Source organism: Hemitrygon akajei, chromosome 21 (assembly GCF_048418815.1).
Source record: "Hemitrygon akajei chromosome 21, sHemAka1.3, whole genome shotgun sequence".
Classification (NCBI taxonomy): Eukaryota; Metazoa; Chordata; class Chondrichthyes; order Myliobatiformes; family Dasyatidae; genus Hemitrygon; species Hemitrygon akajei.
The window spans coordinates 41291698-41315795 of record NC_133144.1 but is presented as its reverse complement, the minus strand read 5'-3'; the positions used below and the strand labels follow the sequence as shown (position 1 = coordinate 41315795).

The following is a 24098-nucleotide window of genomic DNA, read 5'->3' as shown; positions in this document are numbered from 1 at the left end:
TGAATGGCATTTAGCTGCATTAGATGAGGAGCCTCAATGGACCAGGAAAATAGAGGCAGACACTAAAGGATATATTGGTGATTGGTTTATTATTGTCACATGTATTGAGAAACTGTGGAAAACTTTAAGAAGTAAAAGTATTGGTGTTCTTTTTTGACCATTGTCTACAAGATCAACTCAACGTGCTTTCCTAGACCTCCAATATAGAACTAGCTACTTACAAATGTTTTCTAATGTATATTTTAATTTCTTACTGAAATACTTTAGCAGCAACAAGATGTCATTGAAAACCATTGTGAAATCAATTATGGGCCTGTATTATTGCTGTCCAACCCAGGTATCATAATACTAAGTAAAACTCACACTGCTTTGCAGTATTAAAGCACTAGCTCTACCCTAACTAGCAAAGTCATTTGAGAAAACAAAACAGCTCACAAAATATTGAAGATAACATTCTGCTCACAAACCAAAGAAATGACTAGCTCTTCCTTGTATCTCCTCTCTTGCCACCCAGTTCCTCATACGCACCCCACCCCCCAACACTTCTCCACCATCACTAGGATCGTCTTGTTCTCTCAGAATTTCTCCAATAGTGATGGGATGCAAATGATTTACAGAAATGGAAGAGTGTGAATGAAGAGCAGTGAGTGCCAATGGATGTCTACTGTGCTCCATGTGACTGTGATTGTTAAAGCCTGTGGTACAGAGACTGTAAACATTTGCCAACTCTATATTGGAACTGTAAGCATAAAAATCTCGCCCTCCAGTTTGAGTAAATGCTCAGATGTGAGCCATTTGCTTGCACTAAGTGAGGCTTTCCGGAACACAAATCAACAGGGATGGGTTTGTATCCAAATAAGGAGAAGCTGTTTTTCAGAATCATTGAGACCTGGAGCTCAGAAGGAGCCATTCAATTCTATCTATATGGGCCATTTCTTTTTAAATGGATTGTTCATCTAGTTTAACTTCCCTAAAAGCAGTTGTTCCAATGTCTTCCAGTGCATTGGGTCACAGCATGTATCCAAAGAAGTGCTTATTTACTATTCAACACATAAAATGCTTACATGTTGAGTCTCTAAGATGTAGCGCAAAATTGAATGTCTGTGAAACTGTGACTTTCATTTTTTTATGATCTGGATATCGCTTCAAGGCCAGAATCTGCTGCCTTTCCTTCATTACCCTTGAGATACAGGTGGCGAACTGGATTCTTGCACAAACTGCTACAATCTTCTTGTGAAAGGTGCTCCTACAGTTCTGCTGTTCCAGGATTAGACCCAGTGAGGAGGAAGGAACAGAAGTATAATGGGGATTCTGGAAATGGTGGTCTTCCTGCATGCCTGAGGCCCTTATCCTTGATGTCAGAGATCAAAAGTTTGTTGTTGGGGTAGTCTGGCTGAGCAACTGCATAATATTTTATCAAGCTTGTCACTTTATCATAAGCTACCAATGAGATCACTAAAATGGGACGATGGCAGATGTGGTTCTTTTATTCAAGTAGGGTGGCATGGCTACCCTTGTTTTCACATTGACTACTCCTGTATGATCTACAAAAGTCAGCTGAGGTCCTTTATGTCGCAGTAGAAGTTATTGCAACTCAGTAACATCTATATTGAAGCCCTGTTCACATGTCTTATTCAGAATCGGGTCTAATATCAGCAGCATATGTTGTGAAATTTGTTAACTTTGCAGCAGCTGCACTATGCAATTCATGATAATATTGGGGAAAAAACTGAATTATAGTAATTATACATATATTAAGTGGTTAAATTAAAGTAGTGCAAAAACAGAAATGAAAACGTATTGAGGTAGTGTTCATGGGTTCAATGTCCGTTCAGAAATCGGATGGCTGAGGGGAAGAAGCTGTTCCTGAATCATTGAGTGTGTGGCCTCAGGCTTCTGTGCCTCTGTAACTATGAAAAGGGCGCATGTCCTGGGTGGTGGGGGTCCTTAATGATGGACATTGCCCTTTTGAGGCACTGCTCCTTGAAGTGTCCTGGATACTATGGATGTTGGTGACTGTGTTGGAGCTGACTAAGTATACAACTCTCTACAGCTTACTTCGATCCTGTGCAGTAGCCCCCGCCATCCCCAAAATCAAACAGTGATACAGCCAGTTAGAATGCTCTCAACAATACATCTGTAGAAACCTGCGAGTGCTTTAGGTGACAAACCAAATCTCCTCAAACTCCAAATGAAATATAGCTGCTGTCTTGCCTTCTCTATAGCTGCATCGATGTTTCGGGACCAGGTTAGATCCTCAGAGACATCAACATGCAGGAATTTGAAACTACTCACTCTCTTCACTTCTGATACCTCTGAGGATTGGTGTGTGTCCCCTCATCTTGCCCTTCCAGAAGTCCACAACCAGCTCTTTGGTCTTATTGACGTTGAGTGTCAGTTTGTTGGTGCAACACCACTCACTGCATGTTTATTCTTTACAACAATGATAGAATTACATCAGTTCCTCAGCTGTTCTAATTTTGTATCCTTCAAACACCTGTTCATTAACCCTTTGGAAAATGGGTCCTGACTGTGATTTCTGACAGTTACAGGGAAGTCCTCAGTAACCACGTTTAATGTGTAAATTCCATTTTCACATTCAGCATCAGAAGTCTTATTGAGTAGCCATAACAGAGCATTCACAATGGCATTTTCATTGAAATTCTGCACTTCATTGGTCTGTTAAAATGAAATGGTAGGATTGCCTATCTTTGCACACTAGGTGCCACTATAGTAGGCATCACTGACTTGGGACCTGATACGCATTGTGGTTTTATATCCGTTATTGAGCTAAGTGATCTCCCTAATGTCTGGGAGCTTCCATCTTGATTGGTACATATTTGCATTTGTTCCTCATGAGAGCATAGGAACTGTGCTGGGATTTTAAGATGAGTTTGTTTTGCCCGGAGCCAGTCATGTGGTTTATTCCTGCATGAACTGCAGCTTGTCAATAGTAGTTTGTATACACTGTATATACTAAGGAAGGAGGGGAACTTCAGTTTGTTTCTTGCATTTATCATAGGCTCTTTTTCACTCCTTGCTCTACAACCATTTCACCTCCTCTTGCAAGTGAAATAGTCACAGAGTTCAGTGCCGGCATTTTACATTAGGGTGCAAGGCAGGAATGACAAGTCCAGGCAGTCCTGTAAGTCAAGAGATTTGGGGAGGAGGCTGGGTTAAGAAAAGAAAAGGCAAATGGAAGGTATGAAAACAGGACTGGACTTTCATTAGTATAAAATGTGTAAGGGGGTATTTGCAAAGAGGGCTAAGAGGGGCCATGAAATATCACTGACAGATAAGATTGAGGAAATCTGCAAGGCAATTATAAGTGTATTAACAGCTAGTTCTTACAGAGAAATCTGCATGATGCTAAGCTAGGGCACATCATCAGTGATGTTACCTAGGGTCGTCAGGTGTTTCTGGTCTTTCAACATCATACACCCTTGCCCAGGTGACCCGACCTAGGTTGATCAGACCCCAGCATGTGTCCTAGCAGCAACCCACGGATCTGCCTTCTTTATCCAGAGCCATCTTGACGCTTTCTCTGCTGCATCTGTGGTGGTAGAAATGCCTCTCCTTCTCTCCCGTGATTCCAAGTGCAGTGTATACTTTGCAGAGCGACTGACCTGCAAAGCCACGACACCCGACCTCCACGGGCCAACACTTTGCTCTCCAGCCTTTTCTTTGGCAGTTGTTCTTCAGATACTCATACTTGGCTCTTTTTCGCCTGTAGGCCTCCTCCATGCGTTCTTCCCATGGCACGGCAAGCTCAAGCATAAGAACGTGCTTCGAAGAGTCGGACCACAACACAATGTCGGGCCGCAGTGTAGTCTCTGTGATGTGGGGAGGAAACTGCAGCTGTTTTCCCAGGTCTGCTTTCAGCTTCCAGTCCTGCGCAGTGAAGAGCAACCCGGCTGCTTTCTGGTGTTCTGTTGGTCTTTCCCCTCTTTGACAAAGCAGATGGTATTCTTGACTGGACTTGCTTTCCGGCAGATGTTAAGAGTGCTGCAGGTTGTCTCAGCAATTGTCCGGAGGACCTGGCCGTGCCACCACCGATAACAGCCATTGGCAAGAGTTCTGGGGCAGCAGCTCAGAGTATGCTCCAGCGTACCGGTCTTCTCACAGAGGGGGCAAGCTGGTCGTTCTGCAAGGCCCCAGCAGTGCAGGTTGGATGGGCTAGGAAGGACGTCATATACAGCCTGGATAAGGAACTTGATGTGGTGTGGATCCACCTTCCAGAGATCGTTCCACGTGATCTTTCGCTCGATCACCTGCTCCCATTTGGTCCAGGCTCTTTGCTGTTTCATTGCCACTGCTCTGCTGGTCCTCTCCTCCTCCACAGCTGCCCTCACTTCATTCTGGACCAGTTCTCGTCACTCTTTCCCTTGTGCTTCATCAAAATGGGGGACTTCAAGGCTTCCAAGTCCACCTCTTCCCTTGGCGACTGCCCCCACCAGCACTTTGTGGCGCAGTCGCACCTCAGCTTCTTCCACTGCAGCCTCTGCTCTCCACGTTCTTCCAGTTCTCACTGCCACTCTTGCTCCGGCAACCATTGGATCTAAAGATCCCCGGAACTGCAGCACCCCTCTTACTCGCAAAACCTTGAACCCCCCCCCCCCCCATTGGATTTCAGGAGGAGCCTCAGTTTGCTGTTATTCCCGTACAGAGCAATGTTGCTGATGTTCCTTGGTAAACCCAGCCATCTTCACAGGAACCGGCTGATGACCCTCTCTAATTCAGCAACTGTGGAAATTGGAAACTCATAGAGAAGCAGTGGCCAGTGGATTCCTGGTAGTATACCGTGCTGGTAAATCCATGCCTTAAACCACCCTGGAAGGCCAGTCCTGTCAACCTCTTGCAACCATTGTTCAAACTCCCCACAGGTGTTTCTTATTGCCGCCTTATCTCTGAGTGTTGCATCAAACATCTTCCCAAGACTTTTAACAGGGTTCTCTGTGATGGTAGGAATTGGAATGTCCTCAATAGAGAAATGAAATTTCTCCTGTACTCTCCCCTTCTTCAGCACTACAGATCTTGATTTTTCAGCTTAAAGGACATCCTTTCCCACCTCATCAACCTTTCCAGCCCCTTAAGAATCCACCTAGCACCTGGCACTGACTCTGTAGTGATAGTTGGATCATCCATGAAGGCTCGTATTGGTGGTTGGCGGATCCCAGATCTTGATTTCGTGCCTCGACACTCTGACTCTGCAGGTTTTACCAGCATATTCATTGCCAGGGCGAAAAGGATGACGGAGTATAGCTAGGGGAAGTATGGGGTTGTTAGGGAACTGAAGAGAAATCTGTGTGTGGAATAATCAGAAGTAGATGAGGTCTTGAGCAAAAACTTCCTTTCCATAAGCACTAAGGAGAAAGGCATTTCAGAAAGGGAGAAGTGATTTTCTAGAGCAATTATTATTAAAAAGTATGAGGTATTAAATGTCTTACTGGACATAGATGTGAATTATTCTCCAGGATCTGATGGGATCCATTACAGACTGCATCAAGCAGCAAGGGTAGAGATAGCTGGGGACATGACAGAGTTTTAAACTTTCAAAGGCTACCAGTGAGATCCCTAAAGATGGCAGATATGGTTCTTTTATTCAAGTAGGGTGGCATGGCTAACTTAGATAATTACAGCTCACTGATTTTAGCCTCAGTAGTAGGGAAATATTTGGAAAATGTTCTGAAGAACAAGATCAATCTATACTTAGAATGGCAGGGATTGATCAGGGATAGTAAGCAAAGCTTTGTTGGTGGGAGATCATATCTGACTAACGTGATTGAGTTTCTTAAAGATGCAACTCAGTATACAAATGAAGGCTGTGTGGTTGATGGCCTTTATTAAGGCTTTTGACATGGTTTTATATGGAAAGCTGGTAAAAAGAGTTCCAATGTAAATTGGATCAAAATTCGGCTCCTTTAAAGAAGAGAGAGGATGATAGTGGAGGGTTGTTTTGGTGATACCGAGTGTCCAGTCCCAGGAATTAGTACTGGGACCATTACTTTATGCATTAAAGACTGAAATTAATGTAAGAGGTGTGATTTGTAATTTTGCAGTTGACACAGAATATGGTGGTATCATTGATAGTGACGAGGCACAGTCGACCGAAGGATAATGAACAGCTGGTTAATTGGGTAGAGTAATAGTTGATTTAAATTTAATCCTGGTAAGTGTGAAGTCATGCACTTTGGGAGGACAAATAAGGTTTGGACATGCACAATGAATGGTGGAGCCCTAGGGAGTATCAAGGAACAAAGAGCCCTTGATGTACAAGTCCAAATGTAGAAAATAAATGTAGGGTATTAAAGAAAGCATACAGGATGTGAGCTTTCATTAACTGAGTCACTCAATATAGGAGCAGGAAAGTTCTGCCACACCTTTATAAAACATGGGTGATGCCACATCTGGAAATTTGTGTGCAATTCTGGTCACCACTGTATAGAAAGGATGTGATTGCTCTGTACAGGGTGCCAAGGATATTCATTAGGATGTTTGAGATGGAATGTCTCAATTATGAGGAGACACTGGATAGAATGAGGCTTGCTTTCCAAGTGGAGAAAGCCAACTAGAGGACATAATAGGGTGTGCAAAGTTATGGGGGCATAGATAGGATAGATAATAATAAACTTTCCTCCATGGTAAAGTTGCCTATGACCAAAGAAGACAAATTTAAGATAAGGAATAAGAGTATTAGAGAAAATGCTTTCACCCAAAATGTGTTTGGAATTTGGACCACACTGCCAAAGCAGGCAGTAGCAGTAGAGATTCTCAGTATTTAAGGATCTGGTCAAGCCAGGGTGTGGAAGGCTACCAACCAAGCAATGGTAAATGGAGGCACAAGAGACAGCTGGAAACTAGAGGCACTCAGCAGGTTCTGTGGCACCTGTGAGATGAAAGGAATGGTTGACAGTTTTGAATGAGCCATAATTGCTCCTGATGCAAGGTTTCAATCTGAAACATTGGCATTTGCTTCCCACCCCCCACCACCCCAGATTTTGCTCAACCCACTGAATTCCTGGAGCCGATTGTTTGTTGATGGTAAATGGGATCAGTATAGATGATGGTCAGCATGAGCAGGTTGGGCTGAATGGCCTGTTCCTGTGCCGGATCACTCTATGGTTCTATGACAGTGTACTGTTTGCTTTAAGTAACACTTTTATTTGTGGCAGTATGATGGTGCAGTGTGCCAGGAGTAAGATGAAGGCTGGATTTCCACTACTGTTTGTAAGGAGTCTCTACAATCCCCCTGTGACAATTTGGGTTTCCTCTGGGTGTTCCAGTTTCCTCCCACATTCCAAAGACATATAGTTAGGGTTGGTGAGTCACGGGCATGCCATGATGATGGTGGAAGCTTGGCACAATCCTTGCTGATTTGATTTGATGCAAATGACACAGTTCACTGTATGTTTCAATATACATGTTTTTCTTTCTCTCTTTGCTCTTCTTTCTTTTGTTATTTGATCTAGGAACTAACCTTGCTCATAAGCACAGACTTGCCATGTGGCTAATCATGGCAGACTTGTACCCCACACATTGGCACAAATAACTTGGCGTGTGCAGGAGTCCGATGATGTCAATGTTGCTGCAGCTCACTGTGCCAGTGCATGCAGCATACTCCAATAAACTCACCCAACTGTTAAAACGCCCTTCAATCAATCTGCAGAGAACTATTGGCCTCCTTGTCAATAAGTAATGTTTCCATTAGACCCAGTAAATATATAACCAAGATATTTATTCACCAGCTACTTTCACACGGAGCCTCTTAGCTTGGTGTAAAAGCGGATGTCTGTGTAAGTATTACATTTCTGAGAAGCCGACAACACATAACTCCATACTCACCTGGTACACAACATAAACACCAATGCAAAAATAGAGAACACACCATTTTCCATGCAAATGATAAGTTAATTTTTTTTCTTCTATTATCTTTCCGTTCTGAAGGTTGCTATTGTATCTCTTCCCTCGGCCTTTCAGTAAATGCTGTTCAGATCATCCATTTCACTGTACCTCCTTAACACCTCTCTATTTACTTTGCCAATTAACTTTTTGATCTCTGACCACAGTTTACTTTGTGCCCCTTGTAATCTTGAATTTTTTTATTGACCAGATAGCTTTGATCTAGGGACGACCATTCCATCTTCTACTCTCTCCCCAGATAACCAGAGTCACCCAACCACTGTTGCTATTCTTTTACCTCCCTCCTTAAGGTCTTCAAAATCCTCCTGTGGCATAAAAACATTTCAGGTACCTTGTCATTTCAATTCTCAGGTCATTTCTGTGCAACAGGAGAACACACATCATAGTACAATAGTCTCAGTTTTATTATTTCATGCCTTATTGCAAATTAGTGCACATTGGTAAATTATTGTGTATATTATTCTGTACTTTATTAGTTAAGTCTAGACACAGCTAAGTGTGTTTTTAAATGTTACTGCCATAACAAAAGAATTTGCCACTCGGGATCAATAATGTATTTATTATTATTATTTTCCATTCTAACTATGGTGGCACAATAGTGTAATGGTTAGAACAATGTCTTACAGTACCAGCAACCCAGGTTCAATTTCCACCGCTGCCAGTGAGGAGTTTGTACTTTCTCCCCAAGACTGCGTAGGTTTCCTCCCAAAGGTGTACTGGTTTGTACTTGGTTATTGTAAGTAGTCTTGAAATGAGCCAAACACAGGCAAATGGGACTAGCTCAGACAGGCTATTTGGTCATCATGGGCATGTTGGACTGAAGGGCCTAGCTCTAGGTCTGTTAATCGCAGCATAACCTCCAGGAACAGTAACTTTTCACTGAGAAGGTTACAGGTGTCAGAAATCAACGCCAAATTCGATAATACCACGAACTTGTATTTCTAGCATACACTAAGCAGACCAGCTCTGATGCAAAATCGTCTTCCTGCCACGCTTTCCTCTCCATGTAGACATTACTTGGCCTGCCAAATATTTCAAGCATTCTCTTTTATTTCAGATTTGCAACTCACAGTTCTGCCATTCATTTATTTTCCTTCTCTATCCTCCCAGCTCCCATTCATCTCAAGTAATTCTACAGTCAGCATAGAGATAGGCCTTTTGCTCCACCTTGTTCATACTGATGATCAGAATATTCATCTATACTAATTCCATTAATGAGGACCTGGTCAGTAAATCTTCAATGCCTTGGTGTTTGTACATCTCAAGTGTTGTAAGAAGTTCTGCCTCCACTACCTTCTAGGGCCGTGTATTCCAAACTTCTGGGTGGGGGAAAAAATCTTTCTGATCTCATCTGTAATCCTGATACCTTGCTCCTGTATAGTCCTGTTGTAAATACCTCTGCTATAGGGCAGAACTTTCTACAGTCTTCCCTATTTGTACCCACATAATTTTGTTCCCTACTACCCAAGTCTCCTTCAGCAGTCTCTGCTACAAGGAACACAAATCCAGCCACTCCTCATAATGAGGAGAGCCTGTCCCAGGCAACATCTTGGTGAATCTCCTCTCCACTATCTCCAAGTAAACACATCCCTGTGGAAACCAAAAGTGCTCACAATATTCCAGATATAGTCTCATCATTTTTAATAAATGTAGCATAATTTTTCTGCTCTTGTAGCCCATTCCCAGGTAACGAGTGCTGCCTTTATCACCTTGTGTATTTGTGCTGCTACCTTCACCTCACTTTCATCTACATCTGCTTCAGACAGATCAGCTGGGAGTAACCTTCATCACACTTCCCCAGCAGGTACCAACAATGTTGGCATCACTAACATTCTCTTGGTGTTCACCTATCACAGACATTTCTTTTCTTCATGTCTTTCTCCTCTTTGCAACTTAAAACAAGTTTGATTTCTAACTTCTCCCAGTTCTAATAAAGTTCTATTAGACTTGAAACACAGGTGCAGCCTGACCTGTTATGGACTTCCTACATTTTTATTTCCGACACCAGCAGTGCTTTGTTTTTTTGATTCCAAATGAAAATGTTGTTATGAGCTGAACAATACCCCAGCTGTTGCTAGATCTGTGATTTCGGAAGATTGGGCAGAATTGGATAGTTTAATAGCACAAATACAAACATTTGGACAAGGAAGGACTTCGCAGCGCTTGGCATTATCAATGTCACTAATCTACTCAAGGGGTAATAGATCCTGTATTTGCCCCATCCCTCAACCTCGGGCAGAGACCTGGTAGTTAATCCTTCAAAGTTGCAGTCAAATCTCTGCCCCCAACATTCAGCGTCATCCTTCCTGAATATATTTTAGATGCGTGGGGGGTACTGGTGTAAACGAGCAGTGAAAACCGAGCCCTACTTCTCTAAGGCAGATCTTATAAATTGAGTGATAATGCATGGACAATACACTTTCTAATTTTAGATTCCTTACATTGTTAAAGGTTCGCAAATAAATGATACGTAAGTTTTGGCCAGAGGTGTACTTGAAGGTTCAGTTGGTCTCCTGTTGTAACCGGGGTTGCCTCTGGAAGGAAACATTAAATAAGGCTCTACACATGGCTTTAGATCACCTAGACAACGCAAACACCTACGTCACTGACTATAGCTCAGCCTTTAATACCATCATTCCCGCAATCCTAATTGAGAAGTTGCAGAACCTGGGCCTCTGTACTTCCATCTATAATTGGATCCTCAACTTCCGAACCAGAAGACCACAGTCCATGCGGATTGGTGATAACATCTCCTCTTCGCTGTTGATCAACACTGCTGCACCCCAAAGGGTGTGTGCTTAGCCCACTGCTCTACTCTCTGTATACACATGACTGTGTGGCTAGGCATAGCTCAAATACCATCTACAAATTTGCTGACGATGCAACCATTGTTGGTAGAATCTCAGGTGGTGACGAGAGGACGTAGAGGAGCGAGATATGTCAACTAGCGGAATGGTTCCACAGCAACAACCTGGCACTCAATGTCAGTAAGACAAAAGAGCTGATTGTAGACTTCAGGAAGGGTAAGATGAAGGAACACGTACCAATCCACATAGAGGGATCAGAAGTAGAGAGAGTGAGCAGTTTCAAGTTCCTGGGGGTCAAGATCTCTGAGGATCTAACCTGGTCCCAGCATATTGATGTAGTTATAAAGAAGGCAAGACAGCATTTGAAGCAATTTGGCATGTCAACAAATACACTCAAAAACTTCTATAGTTGCACTGTGGAGAGCATTCTGACAGGCTGCATCACTGGAGGGGCTTCTGCACAGGACTGAAAGAAGCTGCAGAAGGTTGTAAATCTAGTCAGCTCCATCTTGGGTACTAGCCTAAAAAGTACCCAGGACATCTTTTGGAAGCGGTGTCTCAGAAAGCTAGTGTCCATAATTAAAAACATCCAGCACCCAGGGCATGCCCTTTTCTCACTGTTACCATCCAGTAGGAGATACAGAAGCCTGAAGGCACACACTCAGCAATTCAGTAACAGCTTCTTCTTCTCCTCTGCCATCCGATTCTTAAATGCACTTTGAAGCTTTGAACACTTCCTCACTTTTTTAAATATACAGTATTTCTGTTTTTGCACATTTTTTAATAATCTATTCAAGATATGTAATTACCTGTTTTTATTATGTTTTTTATTTATTATTTTTTCTCTCTCTGCTAGATTATGTATTGCATTGAACTACTGCTGCTAAGTTAACAAATTTCTTGTCACATGCTGGTGCTAATAAACCTGATTCTGATATGGCTTATAAAGACAAGATGTCATTGGGTCAGGATCAACTGATGCATGGCTTTTCACTTTGCAAGTCATGACATCCAAAGAATTAAGCATGTCTTTGAAGCAGTGTAGCACAGCAAATACAGCAGTGAATTTGCACAGTAAGATCCCACGAACAGCTATAATGATCATATTGGCTGATGGATGAATATCAGACAGCATATTGAAGTAACCACCCCTAGAGTTAGAAATGGTGCACAGAGATCTCTCAGGTAAAACCAATGGGGCAGGTGGGACCTTGATTTTGCATCTCATTTTTAAGAAAAGTCTCAAAAAAAATATGAAGATGTTTTCTGGTTAAAATGCATAAAAGTTGATTAGATTGCAATGGAGCTTGGCATGCCAATAGAGCTGGCTGGCAAGAGAGATAGGAGACTTCTGTGGAACACAAACACTAGTTTCAGCCCATCAGGCTGATTAGCCTTTTCCCGCACAATAAATTACCTGCAATTTATTTACCTGTAGAAGTAGAATATTATTCCCACAAATGTAGTCAAGTATACCAGTAAGTTGTTTATTAGAGAAATTATGTTGAAATTGATAGTTTTTTTGCTCTGCACTGGAAAATCAGCAGGTTCTTTGGAAAGAATTCAACAATACACACAGCAATGGTTTTATTATCCATGCTAATGAAAGCTTGAGTTCCTCTCTCCCATCTCCACATTCGCACTTTATTTTATGATTGCCCTTTGGCAATGAGCATTTAAAGATAATTACAAATCCCTAAATTTTTTGGCCTTGGATTTTACATCAGGACCTCAGGCACTAGGCTGAAAATGAGTCTAATTCAAACAACGTAAATCGAGTGTGATTTGTTTACTGTTACGAGATTGATTTATATCAGATGGAAGTTAACTGGCAGTCTGAGATTTCTGCTCAGAGGAGGTAACTTGTATAAAGTTTTATCATATGCCATTTTGGTGGGAGATTGAGTTTAATCGTGGACATGGGAGATTCCAATATACCCAGTAAATGGTTAGGAGATGATGCAACAACCTAATGCGTTATTAGGATGTGGTGTACCTTATCCCATCAGAAATTAGAATGGGGAAGGGTTGAACATGAGTCATTGAGAAAAATAGATTGACAGGGAAGCTAGGGACATTTTGAATTATGGAACAAGGATGTGTTGATAGGACTGGATAAAATAAGAAGAGACTTAACTAGAGTATGAACCTTACTGTGACTAGTTTGGGGCTGAATGGCCTTTCAAGTCCTAAATTCAATATCAACAAATTGATAACTTCAGAGGGGAATTAGTCAGGGCCATGTGCAATGTAAAACACAAATACAGCAATAACCTAGCTTCACTAGGCAGGAGTTACAGGTGATCCCTCCAGCTGTAATCAACTCAAAGCAGATTAAAACACATGCCTTCCTCTCCAAGGGATCGTTTGAATGCCCCCTCCTCGCACAGCGCAGCCTGGTCAACTCTGTGACCATCTTGATACCTTGTGTCGCCGTCTGGACTTCTCAGCACTAAGTACGCATAGAGCCCATTGATTCAATTTGTGTCGCAGTCACTGCATACATTAACAGGACAATGAGCGACTGCTGCTCGTGCCATATTAAAGGCATATTAATAACACTGGTCATGGGCCAATTAGGAAAGAGATCCACCATCATGCTGATGTGTGCGCTCGTGATTTATCGACAGTAATCTCTCAAGTACTTAATGGTTAGTTTGGAGCAGAATTAATTCGGGGCCAGATAAATAATGCATCAGCGTTTATTTAGCTGGATGCGAACATCATTCCTGGACTGTCAGTGAGAGTGGATGGCACCACGGTTGTTCAGTGGTGGAGGGGATCAGAGGGAGCCTGCTGTTCAAGGGGCAATGGTATCAGGAGGTGAACTAGAGTATAAACAGGGAGAGTGACGATATGGTGAGTCTTATAAGCAAGAAGACGGAGGTTTGAAAGCATGCTGAGTCCCAAGATAAAGCAAGTTAGAAGAGGTACGTGTAATTTAATGTTGGCTGTTCATTACCATTTACCTTGAGTGAGATGCAGAATACCTGAGACCCGTGACAGAGTTACCGCAATTGAAGAGATTTGTCCTTACGTTTGTGTGTGTGTTTTTTTAACCATCGTATTCTTTCCAAAGCTGCATATTTCTGCTCCTTAGTGAAGAGTATTGATTGGTATCTGTGCTACTGAGTACGGAGCGTTTGTTCCGAAGGTGCCGCTTTGATAAAGTGCGCTGCAGATTCAGGACGTTTGCGGGACGTGGACTTGAGGGAATGGGCTGGTGCCGCCGAGGCGGGACGGGAACTTGCAATGATGCCCCAAGTTGGGCTCGGCCAACTTAAAATGGATGAAGTGAAAAATTAATTTTCCCATTTCTGCAAAAGTGAAATTTCCCTCTCCCCCTCCCCCCCCCCCCCCCCCCCCTGTTAAACTCTCTTGCGCTCTCCCCGAAACTACTGGATGTCATTAAGCCTGCTTGATTCCGAATAGTTTGTTCGGGTGTTAAGTGCATCTGTCGATTCAGAAGCTGTTGCATCACTGTCCGTTTATGTTTGTCACGTCTAACTTTTAAGGAAATATTATTTTCATCCTGCTGAGGGTTCCGAGGGAGGAGAAAAGCCTACAGCAAGATGTATGATCAAACTAATGAAACATCCACTTCAGGGAGACAGATTGTCTTACTTGCAGCACTAACTGAAAGCTTGCCGGACAGGCGGCATGCAATATAATGGGACAGCCTCTCATCCTGATGAATACTTCCATTAGTGCAATTGGCTTCAGAAGTAGCTGTGCTTGTGGGCGGGTCACGCAGGACCTCTGGTTTGTCCGGATGCTTTCTATGCCAGCCGTCAGCAGAAAGATAAAGCCAAAAAAAGTAAAATTCCTCGTTTATTGATTTCTTCAGCAATAAAGTATCGACTGACTGTCGCAGGAAAAAGAAATTGCAGCAGGTTCCTTCAAAAGGAGGTTATAAATATTCTACATGGTTTTGCTGAACTGGAGCCCAGCTTTTAGTAGAGAACTTTGCAAAACAAAAAGCACAAAGGACCCTCCCGTTCCTCAGTATATTCCATTTCTCTCAGAGACGGTGAGGATTGGGTCCTTTGACTAATAAAGAAAGGACAACTTTTTTTTTTTTAAAAGGGTCTTGCAAAGCTCAGCAGGCCAGTAGCATCTGCAGAGAAAGAAGCTCTAACTTTTCAGGCCCGAACTGTGTTTCTCTCTCCATAGATGCCGCCTGGATGGCTGAGTATTCCCAACATCTTTTTTTGCTTCTATTTCAGATTTCCAGGAGTTTGTTTTCAGTGATGACTTGACAACCATCAGAAAACAAATACACAAAGCGCACTGCAGATGCCGGGGTCAAATCAACATGCACAAACAAACTGGAGGAACTCAGCAGGTCGGGCAGCATCCGTGGAAATGAGCAGTCAACGAGCAGGCCTGACAAAGGGTCTGGGCCCAAAACGTTGATTGCTCGTTTCCACGGATGCTGCCTGACCTGCTGAGTTCCTCCAGCTTGTATAATATTATGATTGGGGACTGTGGGGAGCTGGATGGGTGGCTGATTTGTTACCCTACTGTCTCGGCTCCTGTAACACCTGTTTTGGATTTTTTTTTTTGCACTAATTTAATTTAACTATTTTAGAATGTTTTATGTATATAACATTTACAGTATTTCAGTATTTTATTGTGTATTACATGGTACTTCGGCAACAAAAACCAACAAACTTCATGAAATATGCTGATGATATTAAACCTGATTCTAATTCTTCATTCATGACCTGCCCAATGTTGATACTGTGTGACTTGGAATCAGTGCCATTGATGCTGTTTCCTCTGTCCTACTCAAGTGGTACATAAACACTAGCAGATTACCAGGAGTGTGTAGAAGCCACAAATAGGATTTTACCATGACAAAAAAAATGGCCATGGATGTAAAAGTTGAGATACTCGGGGTGAGATATTGCAAAAGCCTGTTCTACACCCCCACCCATTGACCAGAGCTTGCAACTACAGTCTCAATGTGTTCTGCAACATGAAATGAAGGCAGAAATGTTGGGAACACGCAGCACATCAGACAACATCTGTGGAAAGGGAAGCATCACCACTGGGGAAAGGGAGAAAATGAGCTGGCTGAAGTTGCAGAGAAAGTGGAGAAGGGGTGGGTGGGACAACGGGTGAGGGCCAAGTTGCTCTGGGAATCAGTTTAATAGGTCGTCCGGTTAGTGGGAGCAGGGTGAGGAAATGACTTGAAGCAAAGCAGTGAGGGCAGCTTTTAGAGTGTGAGGGTACAAGCAGAGGAACGTAAAGGTTGTGGAAATTCTGGGCTGTTGGATATCTTCAGCAGGTCAGAGTGTGCTAATAGAATAGCAGAACTCTGCATCATTCTATCATACAGAAATGGACAGTTCCATAAGACAACTGTCCATTTCTACTGTCAGCCATCCCTCCGGATGACTTCTACTTCCTCTATCGGAAAAGCAAATTCCTTGAAGTTTTCAAATTTGATATTGATTCTATAAGTAGTTATTGTGTCCAGACAGATGAGATGCTGTTCTTAAGGCTTGTGTTGGGCCTCTATATAATAGTGTCGGAGATCTAGCGTGGGATGTGAAATTAATGTGGCAGACAACAGAGGATTCTGGGTCGCCTTAGAGGACTGAACGCAAGTGCTCCACCAAGCAGTTACCCAATCTGTGTTGGGTTTCTCCAATACAGAGGAGACCACAATATGAAAATTCAGCATGCTAGATTAGATGACTCATTTACTTGGAAGGACTATTTAGGTCCTGCATAAGGGGAAGGATGAGAATTGCAGTACCTGTGACTGTGTGGGAAAATGTCACTAGAAGGGAACTGCTTGATGGGATTGGAGAGTAGTACCCTGAAAAGGCTGAAAGGTGCTGGGAGCAGAAGATGAGTTTGACAATGGAATTTCATTGAAGATGGTAGAAATTGTGAAGAATGTGGAGACTAATTGGCTGCAAGGTGGGAACCAGGGGAACTCTACCTTTAATCTATCCAGAACAAGGGAGCATCAGAGTAGACATGTGGGAAATAGATGAGCCACATACAAGGCTGCTATTATTACTTTAGATAGCAAGGTCTGATAACTTAGAGAAGTGACAGAAAATTGTGACAAATTCAGAGCAGCCCTTGAATGTCAGGCAAAAGACCAAGGTGTATGTGTTCTAGTGCTCAAAGAGCAAACGTGTGTGTGGCCTCTGTCGGTCGTGGTCGACCATAGGTACTGCACCTCTGGTAGTCACTGGGAGTGGCCTCTCCTGCGTGCAAGCCAGGGCAGAGTTGATGTGGAGATCTGTCTGTTGCCTATGCAATGGGACCCCCCCTTCTCCATGCTGATGACAGGTTCAAAGGAACGACGAAAGTCGATACAGTTTGGTGCCAGCAGCATCGCAGGAGTTGCCGTGCCGGTGCTGGGTACAGCAGTCAGCCACCTTCGGGACTCCAACTCTGGATTTTTCCTCTGGGTTTATTCCCAAAGCCTTTCCCGAGAGCGGGTATAGCCGCAAGGCAACGGAGGTTTGAAATTGTTTTCCCTCTCCTACATGAGCTACCATCCGTGGTTAATGAGTCCCATCTGCCCGGAGCAACTGGTTTTAAGGAACCAGTGGCCTGCCTTTGCCCCTTCTGTCAGTGAGAACAGCTTTGCCAGGCATAAGAACTATGCCACACGTGAAGGCCAGGAGTTGGACTTGGTCGTCAGAGGCTGTTTGAGATGCACGCCATGAAGAGCATTTGTTTAGCAGTGGGAGATCGTCCCCACTACCACCCTTCGGCTATGACTACCCTTGCAGCCAAGGAGCAAGTAGGCAAAGGTGAATGCCATCAGAATGAATGAATTCCTTTTCCTAAAGATGGAATATTCAAGAGGAATGTCTGCCATTGAGACTTTCCTTTCGGGGAAACCTGAAAATTTTCAATTATTTGAATTACAAGAGACAACAGCAGGTTTGTTCTATGAGCAGACGTAGCATACACACTCCAGTGTTTAAAGTAATGAAAGTTGACATTATTGAAATGTACAATATTCTCACAGGAGGTATAGGGATGATGGTCCTTGCCTGGGGAGTCCAGCAACTAGGGTCACAGACTTAGAATGAAGGGCTAGCCAATCAGGACGTACATAGATAAGAAGAAATCCCTTCACTGTGGATTCTCAACCCAAGATAGTTATGGTAATGCAGTCACCAAGTAGATTCAAGACAGAAAATAGACGTTTAAGCATTAAGGATTTGGGATCTTTGATCATAATTGGCAACAGAGAAGACATTGGCCTATTCCATTTTCTACCTCTGATATTCTTATGACTGTTTGGGAACTCTGTGGATAGATCATAGGTTCAGACGGAGACTTGGTGAGCACTCTGCTGTAACCTTCCAGTCCTGGAAGAGAACAACAATAGAATTATTACAGAGTAAGACAGCAGTTTGTATGACTGCTGTCTCATACCTCCAGCTACCCAGGTTCAATCTTGACTTCTGGCACTGTTGGTGTGGAGTTTGCAAGGGCTGTGTGAGGTTTGCCTTGGGTACTTGGGTTTCGTCCCACGTCACGAAGATGTGTGGGTCGGTCGGTCACGTGGTAGCTGTGAGTTGTCTCAAGTGTGTACAAGAGTGGCCAGATCTGGAGGAAGTGTTGGGGTGGGGGGGGGGGGGAGAGATGTAGGAAGAATTTTTTTAAATGCCATTGTTAGGGGATTGGTGTAAATGAGCTCTTGGTGGTTGGCTCGAAATTGATGAGTAGAAGGGCTGGAGTTTAGACACGTGGTAGTTTACCCCCAGGGTCAGACTTTAGTGAAAATCACTGGGTAAGGTAACACTGGTAGGAAAGCAGCATACTCCCAGGCACTGCAGTAAATTGATTGAAGTGCTTTGGAATCTCGCACACCATGGGTAATGCTGAAAGGAGAACTGACACCATCAGAGGCACTCGCTAATCTTCAGGTGCATAACGTACACCCTCAGAAGCTGCAGTTCACAAATAGGAAGGCCGGGCACTCTCAGAAGTAGGGGGTGTGCTGGCCTACCATCTAAGGACCTTCTCTATTTGGGATGTGCTTTCTTCTGGTTACCACCATCAGGGAGCAGGTGCTGGGGCCAGAAAACCCACACTCAATGATTCAGAAACAGATTCTTCCCCTCCACCATCAGGTATCCATCTGGTTCATGAACCCATGAACACTATCTTGTTATTCCTTTTTGGTCACTGTCTATTTATCTTTGTAGATTATGGTCACTTTTATGTCTTTGCACTGCTGCTGCTGCAAATCAGCAAATTTGTCATTATATATTAATAATAGTAAATCTGATCTTGATGCAGCAGTGGAGTGTCCCTCACATACACTGGGTGCTTTTGGTAGATGGCCAGTTCATTCTTAGTGGCACTAGCTAACATTGATAGGAGGGCAATGTACCCACAGAGGTAATGGATACGCAAGGTAAACTGGTGAATGTTGAATTAAATTGGCTTTATTTCTTACATCAGTGTTGGCGCGTGGTCTATTGGATAAGGCATCGGTCTAATGATCTGAAGGTCACTGGTTGGAGCCTCAGCTGAGGCAGCATGTTGTGTCCTTGAGCAAGGCACTTAACCACACATTGCTCTGCGATGACACCGGTGCCAAGCTGCATGGGTCCTAGTGCCCTTCGAAAACATCGGTGGCGTGGAGAGGGGAAGGCTTGCAGCTTGGGCAACTGCTGGTCTCCCATACAACCCTGCCCAGGCCTGCGCCCTGGAAACCTTCCGAGGCGCAAATCCATGGTCTCACGAGACTTACGGATGCCTATAATTCCTTACATCTTTCACAAACATGAGTAAAAGTCTTTGTTAAGTCTCCATCTAAATGTGCCATGTACAATCATAGTAATTTATAATAAATAGAACAGTCAATGTAATATAGTGTACACTCAAATCAGTGTTCATCAGTCTGATGACCTGCTGGGGAAAAAAACTCTCCTGGAGCCTGTTAGTCCTGCTGCGGTACCACTTCCTGGATGGTAGTAGCTAGAATAGATTGTGGTTCGGGTGACTTAGGTTCCCAGTGATCCTATGGGCCCACTTTACACACCTGTCCTTGTAAGTGTCCTGAATCAATGGAAGTTCACAACTACAGATGTGATAATGATGTCTAGATAACACTAAGAAGGCAATATACCCTCAGACGCTGGGCAGCAGTACTTGTAGAGAGTGGTGCCTTCTCAGACTGCATAAATCTGACAGGAACACTCAGATGCTGGCAAAGACACCACTGTGCCATTAGAGAAACAACTGCTTTCTTAAAAATTGCCTCTTATTTTCACAGTTTGAAAGTTTTTTTTATAACATTGGACTTGCCAAACAAAAAATATTTCAAGCAAATTGGGACAGTTTTTATAAGGTTTAATGGCAACTAAAGCAAAGTAAAATGATTTATTTCACATGCTGCAGGAACAAAGATTTAAATGGTTCACACTGAAAAACATTAATGAAGCAAATGTGTTTAGATTTTCAAAAGGCATTACTGTATTTTGGTGCATTATCACTCGTTGGAACCTTGTCAAGTGGAATTTGCTGAGTATTTGTACGAGTCTTTTGAAGCGTGTTGGAGAGATCAAGAAGCTTGCTGCAGAGATACTCATTTCAATAACAAAGAGCTCATTTGGAAGATCCAGGTTGCAATCTCATGTTGAATATTCTTCAATATACTCAAAGAAAAACAAAGTTACAGTTTGCCATTATAATTACATTAAAATTGGCAGCAGAGGTCCTAAACTCCACTTTCCCTTCAGACCACACCCTCCACCTTACTTTCTTTCTTTAGCAAAGTCCTCAAAACCACCTCTTTGGCCCTCTTCCAAAGTGCGGTCCAGGATAAGTGGTTCTAGGAACGAGCAGGTAAGAAATAAATGAGATACCGTGGAGGACTCTGTTGACTTGAGATAGGGAGGTTGGTTATCTTAGAGAGATGAGGGGTTATGTTTCTGCATTTCTTGTAGAGATTTGACCACTACAAAGGAACAGGACATGGTATATTTTATCTGAAATTTGCTGCTTACAAAAGACTTTAAATGAAGCAGTAATTCACTATGTTTAATTTAATTGCCATCCGATTCCTGAATGGACTTTGAAACTTTGGACTCTACCTCACTTTTTAATATACAGTATTTCCATTTTTTTGCACATTTTTAAAAAATCTATTCAATATACATAATTGATTTGTTTATTTATTATTGTATTTTATTTATTATTATTTTTTTCTCTCTGCTAGATTATGTATTGTATTAAACTGCTGCTGCTAAGTTACCAAATTTCAACGTCACATGCCAGTGATAATAAACCTGATTCAGATTCTGAAGAACTCCACATGAATGCAAGCTTCTGTTTGAAGAATTGGTGTGAAACTCTCTGGATACATAAAGATATATTGATCTACACTGCACTTGGAATAACCTTCCAGGGCTGAGTTGTGAAACACAAGGAGTGACAGACCATAAGACAATAAGATCATAAGACCTGGGAGCAGAATTAAGCCATTCAGCCCATCGAGTCTTGCTCCACTATTCCATCATGGTTCATTTGTTATTCCTCTCAACTCCATTCTCCTGCTTTCCCCCCTAATCTTTGACACCCTTACTAATCAAGAACCTATCAACCTCTACTTTAAATATACCCAGTGACTTGTCTTCCACAGATGTCTGTGGCAATTAATTCCACAGATTCACCAACCTCTAGTTAGAGAAATTCCACCTCCTCTCTGTTCTAAAGAGAGGTCTTGCTATTCTGAAGATGTGCCCACTGGCCCTCGGGTCCCCCACTATACGCAAGATCTTCTCCACATCTACTCTATCTAGCCCTTTCAATGTACAATTACTGGATACAGCATGCACTACCATCAGTGAAACCATATCCACTGTAGGCAATAACCTCTGAAGCAGAGAGAAGCAAATAAATACATTAGTAAATGTGATTTGTTGTGTGTGTTGCTGCAGAAAATTGGTGGTCTCTGTTGGATATCTTTGTCGATACTATGCCAGTGACAATTCTTTTCTCAGATAGTTTTAGTAGCAGTGCTGAAAATAGATGAGTGTAATAAATGCTTAGTGTGCAAATTTCAAGCAATTTTTCAGCAAAATAAATGAGTGTTGCTGACTCGATACAGATAATGTGACTGATGTATGGTGTTCATCGGCTATAGGTTTCAGTTTTATTTGTAGGCAGTTTGTTATTCTGGAAGTACCTGACTACTGCTAAGAATTCAAGCTGGCTGAATCTCTCAAACTGTGCGTGGAACAGACAAAATGTATTTAGACTTTGTTCTATCGCACATCACTGAAATGCTCCAAACTACAGAAAGTGGAATTGGATTTGGTTCAATATCATCACATGCACAGAGATAGCTCATCTTGCATTCAGTTCATACAGATTAAATCATTATACAGGGCGTTGAGGTACAGCAAGGTAAAACAAGTACAGAATGCAGAATAAAGTATAAAAGTTAGAGAAAGTGCAGTTCAGGTGAAGAATAAGGTATGAGATCATAAAAAAGTAGACTGAGAGATCAAGTACCCATCTTATCGAACCAGGAAACCATACAATAGCCATATAACTGCAGGTAGAACATCTCCTTCTTAGAGGTAGTGGGGCCAAAACTGTGCAAACTATTCCATGTCTAGCCTCGCCAACACTCTGTATAACTGTAACAAAATCTTCCTATTCTTAAACTTCAACCTCTTCACAAGGAAGGCTAAAATGCCATTTACCCTCAGTTACTTGTTGGGCCTGCCTGCTGGATCATTGCTGACCTACCTCAGTGCTATTTTCTATCCCCTTATCCTTCGATTCCTTCAAAGCCCAGAGCTTGATCAGTCTCAGATTAGAATGAAAACATTGATGGAATATTCACAGCCAGCAGGAGCAGGGAATTCCAGAGTCCACCTCCTTCTGAGTGAACAAATTTCTCCTCGACTCTGTCCTAAATGGCCTACCCTTACTTTCAGACAAGGCTTTTTCCTTGCAAAATCAAGGAAAGCATTCTCCCTGAACCTTACCTGCCCAGCTCTTCAAGAATTGTTTAAGCTCCAAAGAGATTGACTCTCAACTTTCTTCAGAGAATACAATCCCAGTGTATTCAACTAACTCTGCAAAGTCCTGGAATCAGCCGAGTAATTCATTAACAACAAGCATAGAACAGCACAGCAAAGGAACAGGCCACTCAGCCCAAAGTATCTGTACTAACTGTGAGGCCAATCCAAACTAAACACATCTGCCTAAGAGGTCTATATATACTGTATAAATATATGGTATATATCCCTCCATTCCCTGCCTGTCCATATGACTGTCCAAATTCCACTTAAACATCCCTATTGTGTGTCAAGAACAGAGTACTGCAACTAACTAGGTAGTTCTTATACGGAACTGGAAAATGGAGCCAACTGATCCTTTTAAACAAGGTGTGATACTAATCCTTTTGTGACAAGGTCTTTCATCTTTGATTTCTAATCCCTGGCACAAACAAACATTATCCCTTCCTCATAATGAAAAGCAGGTTGTCTGCATCAATGACTCGTCATATCATACTTTCTTTCTTTTTAATTACTCTGTCACTGTTATGGTGCTGGCTTTTGATTGCTGGCACCTGATCAACATTCCAGTTCTCCCAGCAGATGCTTCCAAACATCCCCCATACAGACACCTGAAGTTCAAGTTTAATTGTCATTTAACCATCAATGTATACAGCCTAACAAGACAGTGTTCCTCTAGGGCCAAGGTGCAAATCACAGTATCATCAGCTATACATAGAAAGTAAACATATAGCCCAGTTCTCTGAGCAACATGTCTTGTAAATTGATGGTGCACGTGTGTTATCGGCAAGAACGAGCAGTTCTCAACAGCCCAGCTTGTCATTCCACTGACTGAACACTGGGGGGCAGCACCGGCAGCAAGGATCAGTAACCTAGCATGGACCCCATGCTAAATTGCCTCCAGCATCTCCTCTCCAGGACTGCTGCAACAGGCAAGCCCATGGCTTGAGGCCTAGTCCTCGCTAAACCGAGGCCACACCGTGCCCCTGCCATCCATCTCACCAATAAGCAAGGAAAGATGACTTGCAGCATTTTTACATTATCAATGTTCAACAGGGGCTCATGATCGCAAGAGGAACACGTAAGACAATCACTCGCAGTTAAACTACCTTCGCTCAATGACTGATTAGATTAGATTCAACCTTATTGTCATTGTGCCGAGAACAGATACAAAGCCAATGAAATACAGTTAGCACCTAACCAGAAATGCAAAGAATCGTGTTGTTTACAAAATAACTGCAAATAAAAAGTAAATGCTGCAGCACACAAATATAAAAGTACTGAGACAGTACAATATGGGTGCAATACTGCTTAGCACTGTGATGTGAGGTTCAGCAGGGTC

General features: G+C 42.7%; 1 protein-coding gene across 3 annotated transcripts in view; it reads left to right on the top strand.

Moving 5' to 3' along the window:
- Positions 1-24098, top strand: part of LOC140714253 (rho GTPase-activating protein 22-like) — a 524093-nt gene that overhangs the window by 95235 nt on the left and 404760 nt on the right. The window contains exon 1 of one of the 3 annotated variants that reach the window (XM_073025301.1): positions 13453-13657. The exons of the other annotated variants lie outside the window; for them this stretch is intronic. Within the exon in view, the coding sequence (XP_072881402.1) occupies positions 13624-13657 (34 nt within the window). The 5' untranslated portion in view covers positions 13453-13623. Of the gene's footprint in view, positions 1-13452; positions 13658-24098 lie in introns of those variants that run through there. 3 annotated transcript variants of the gene reach the window in all.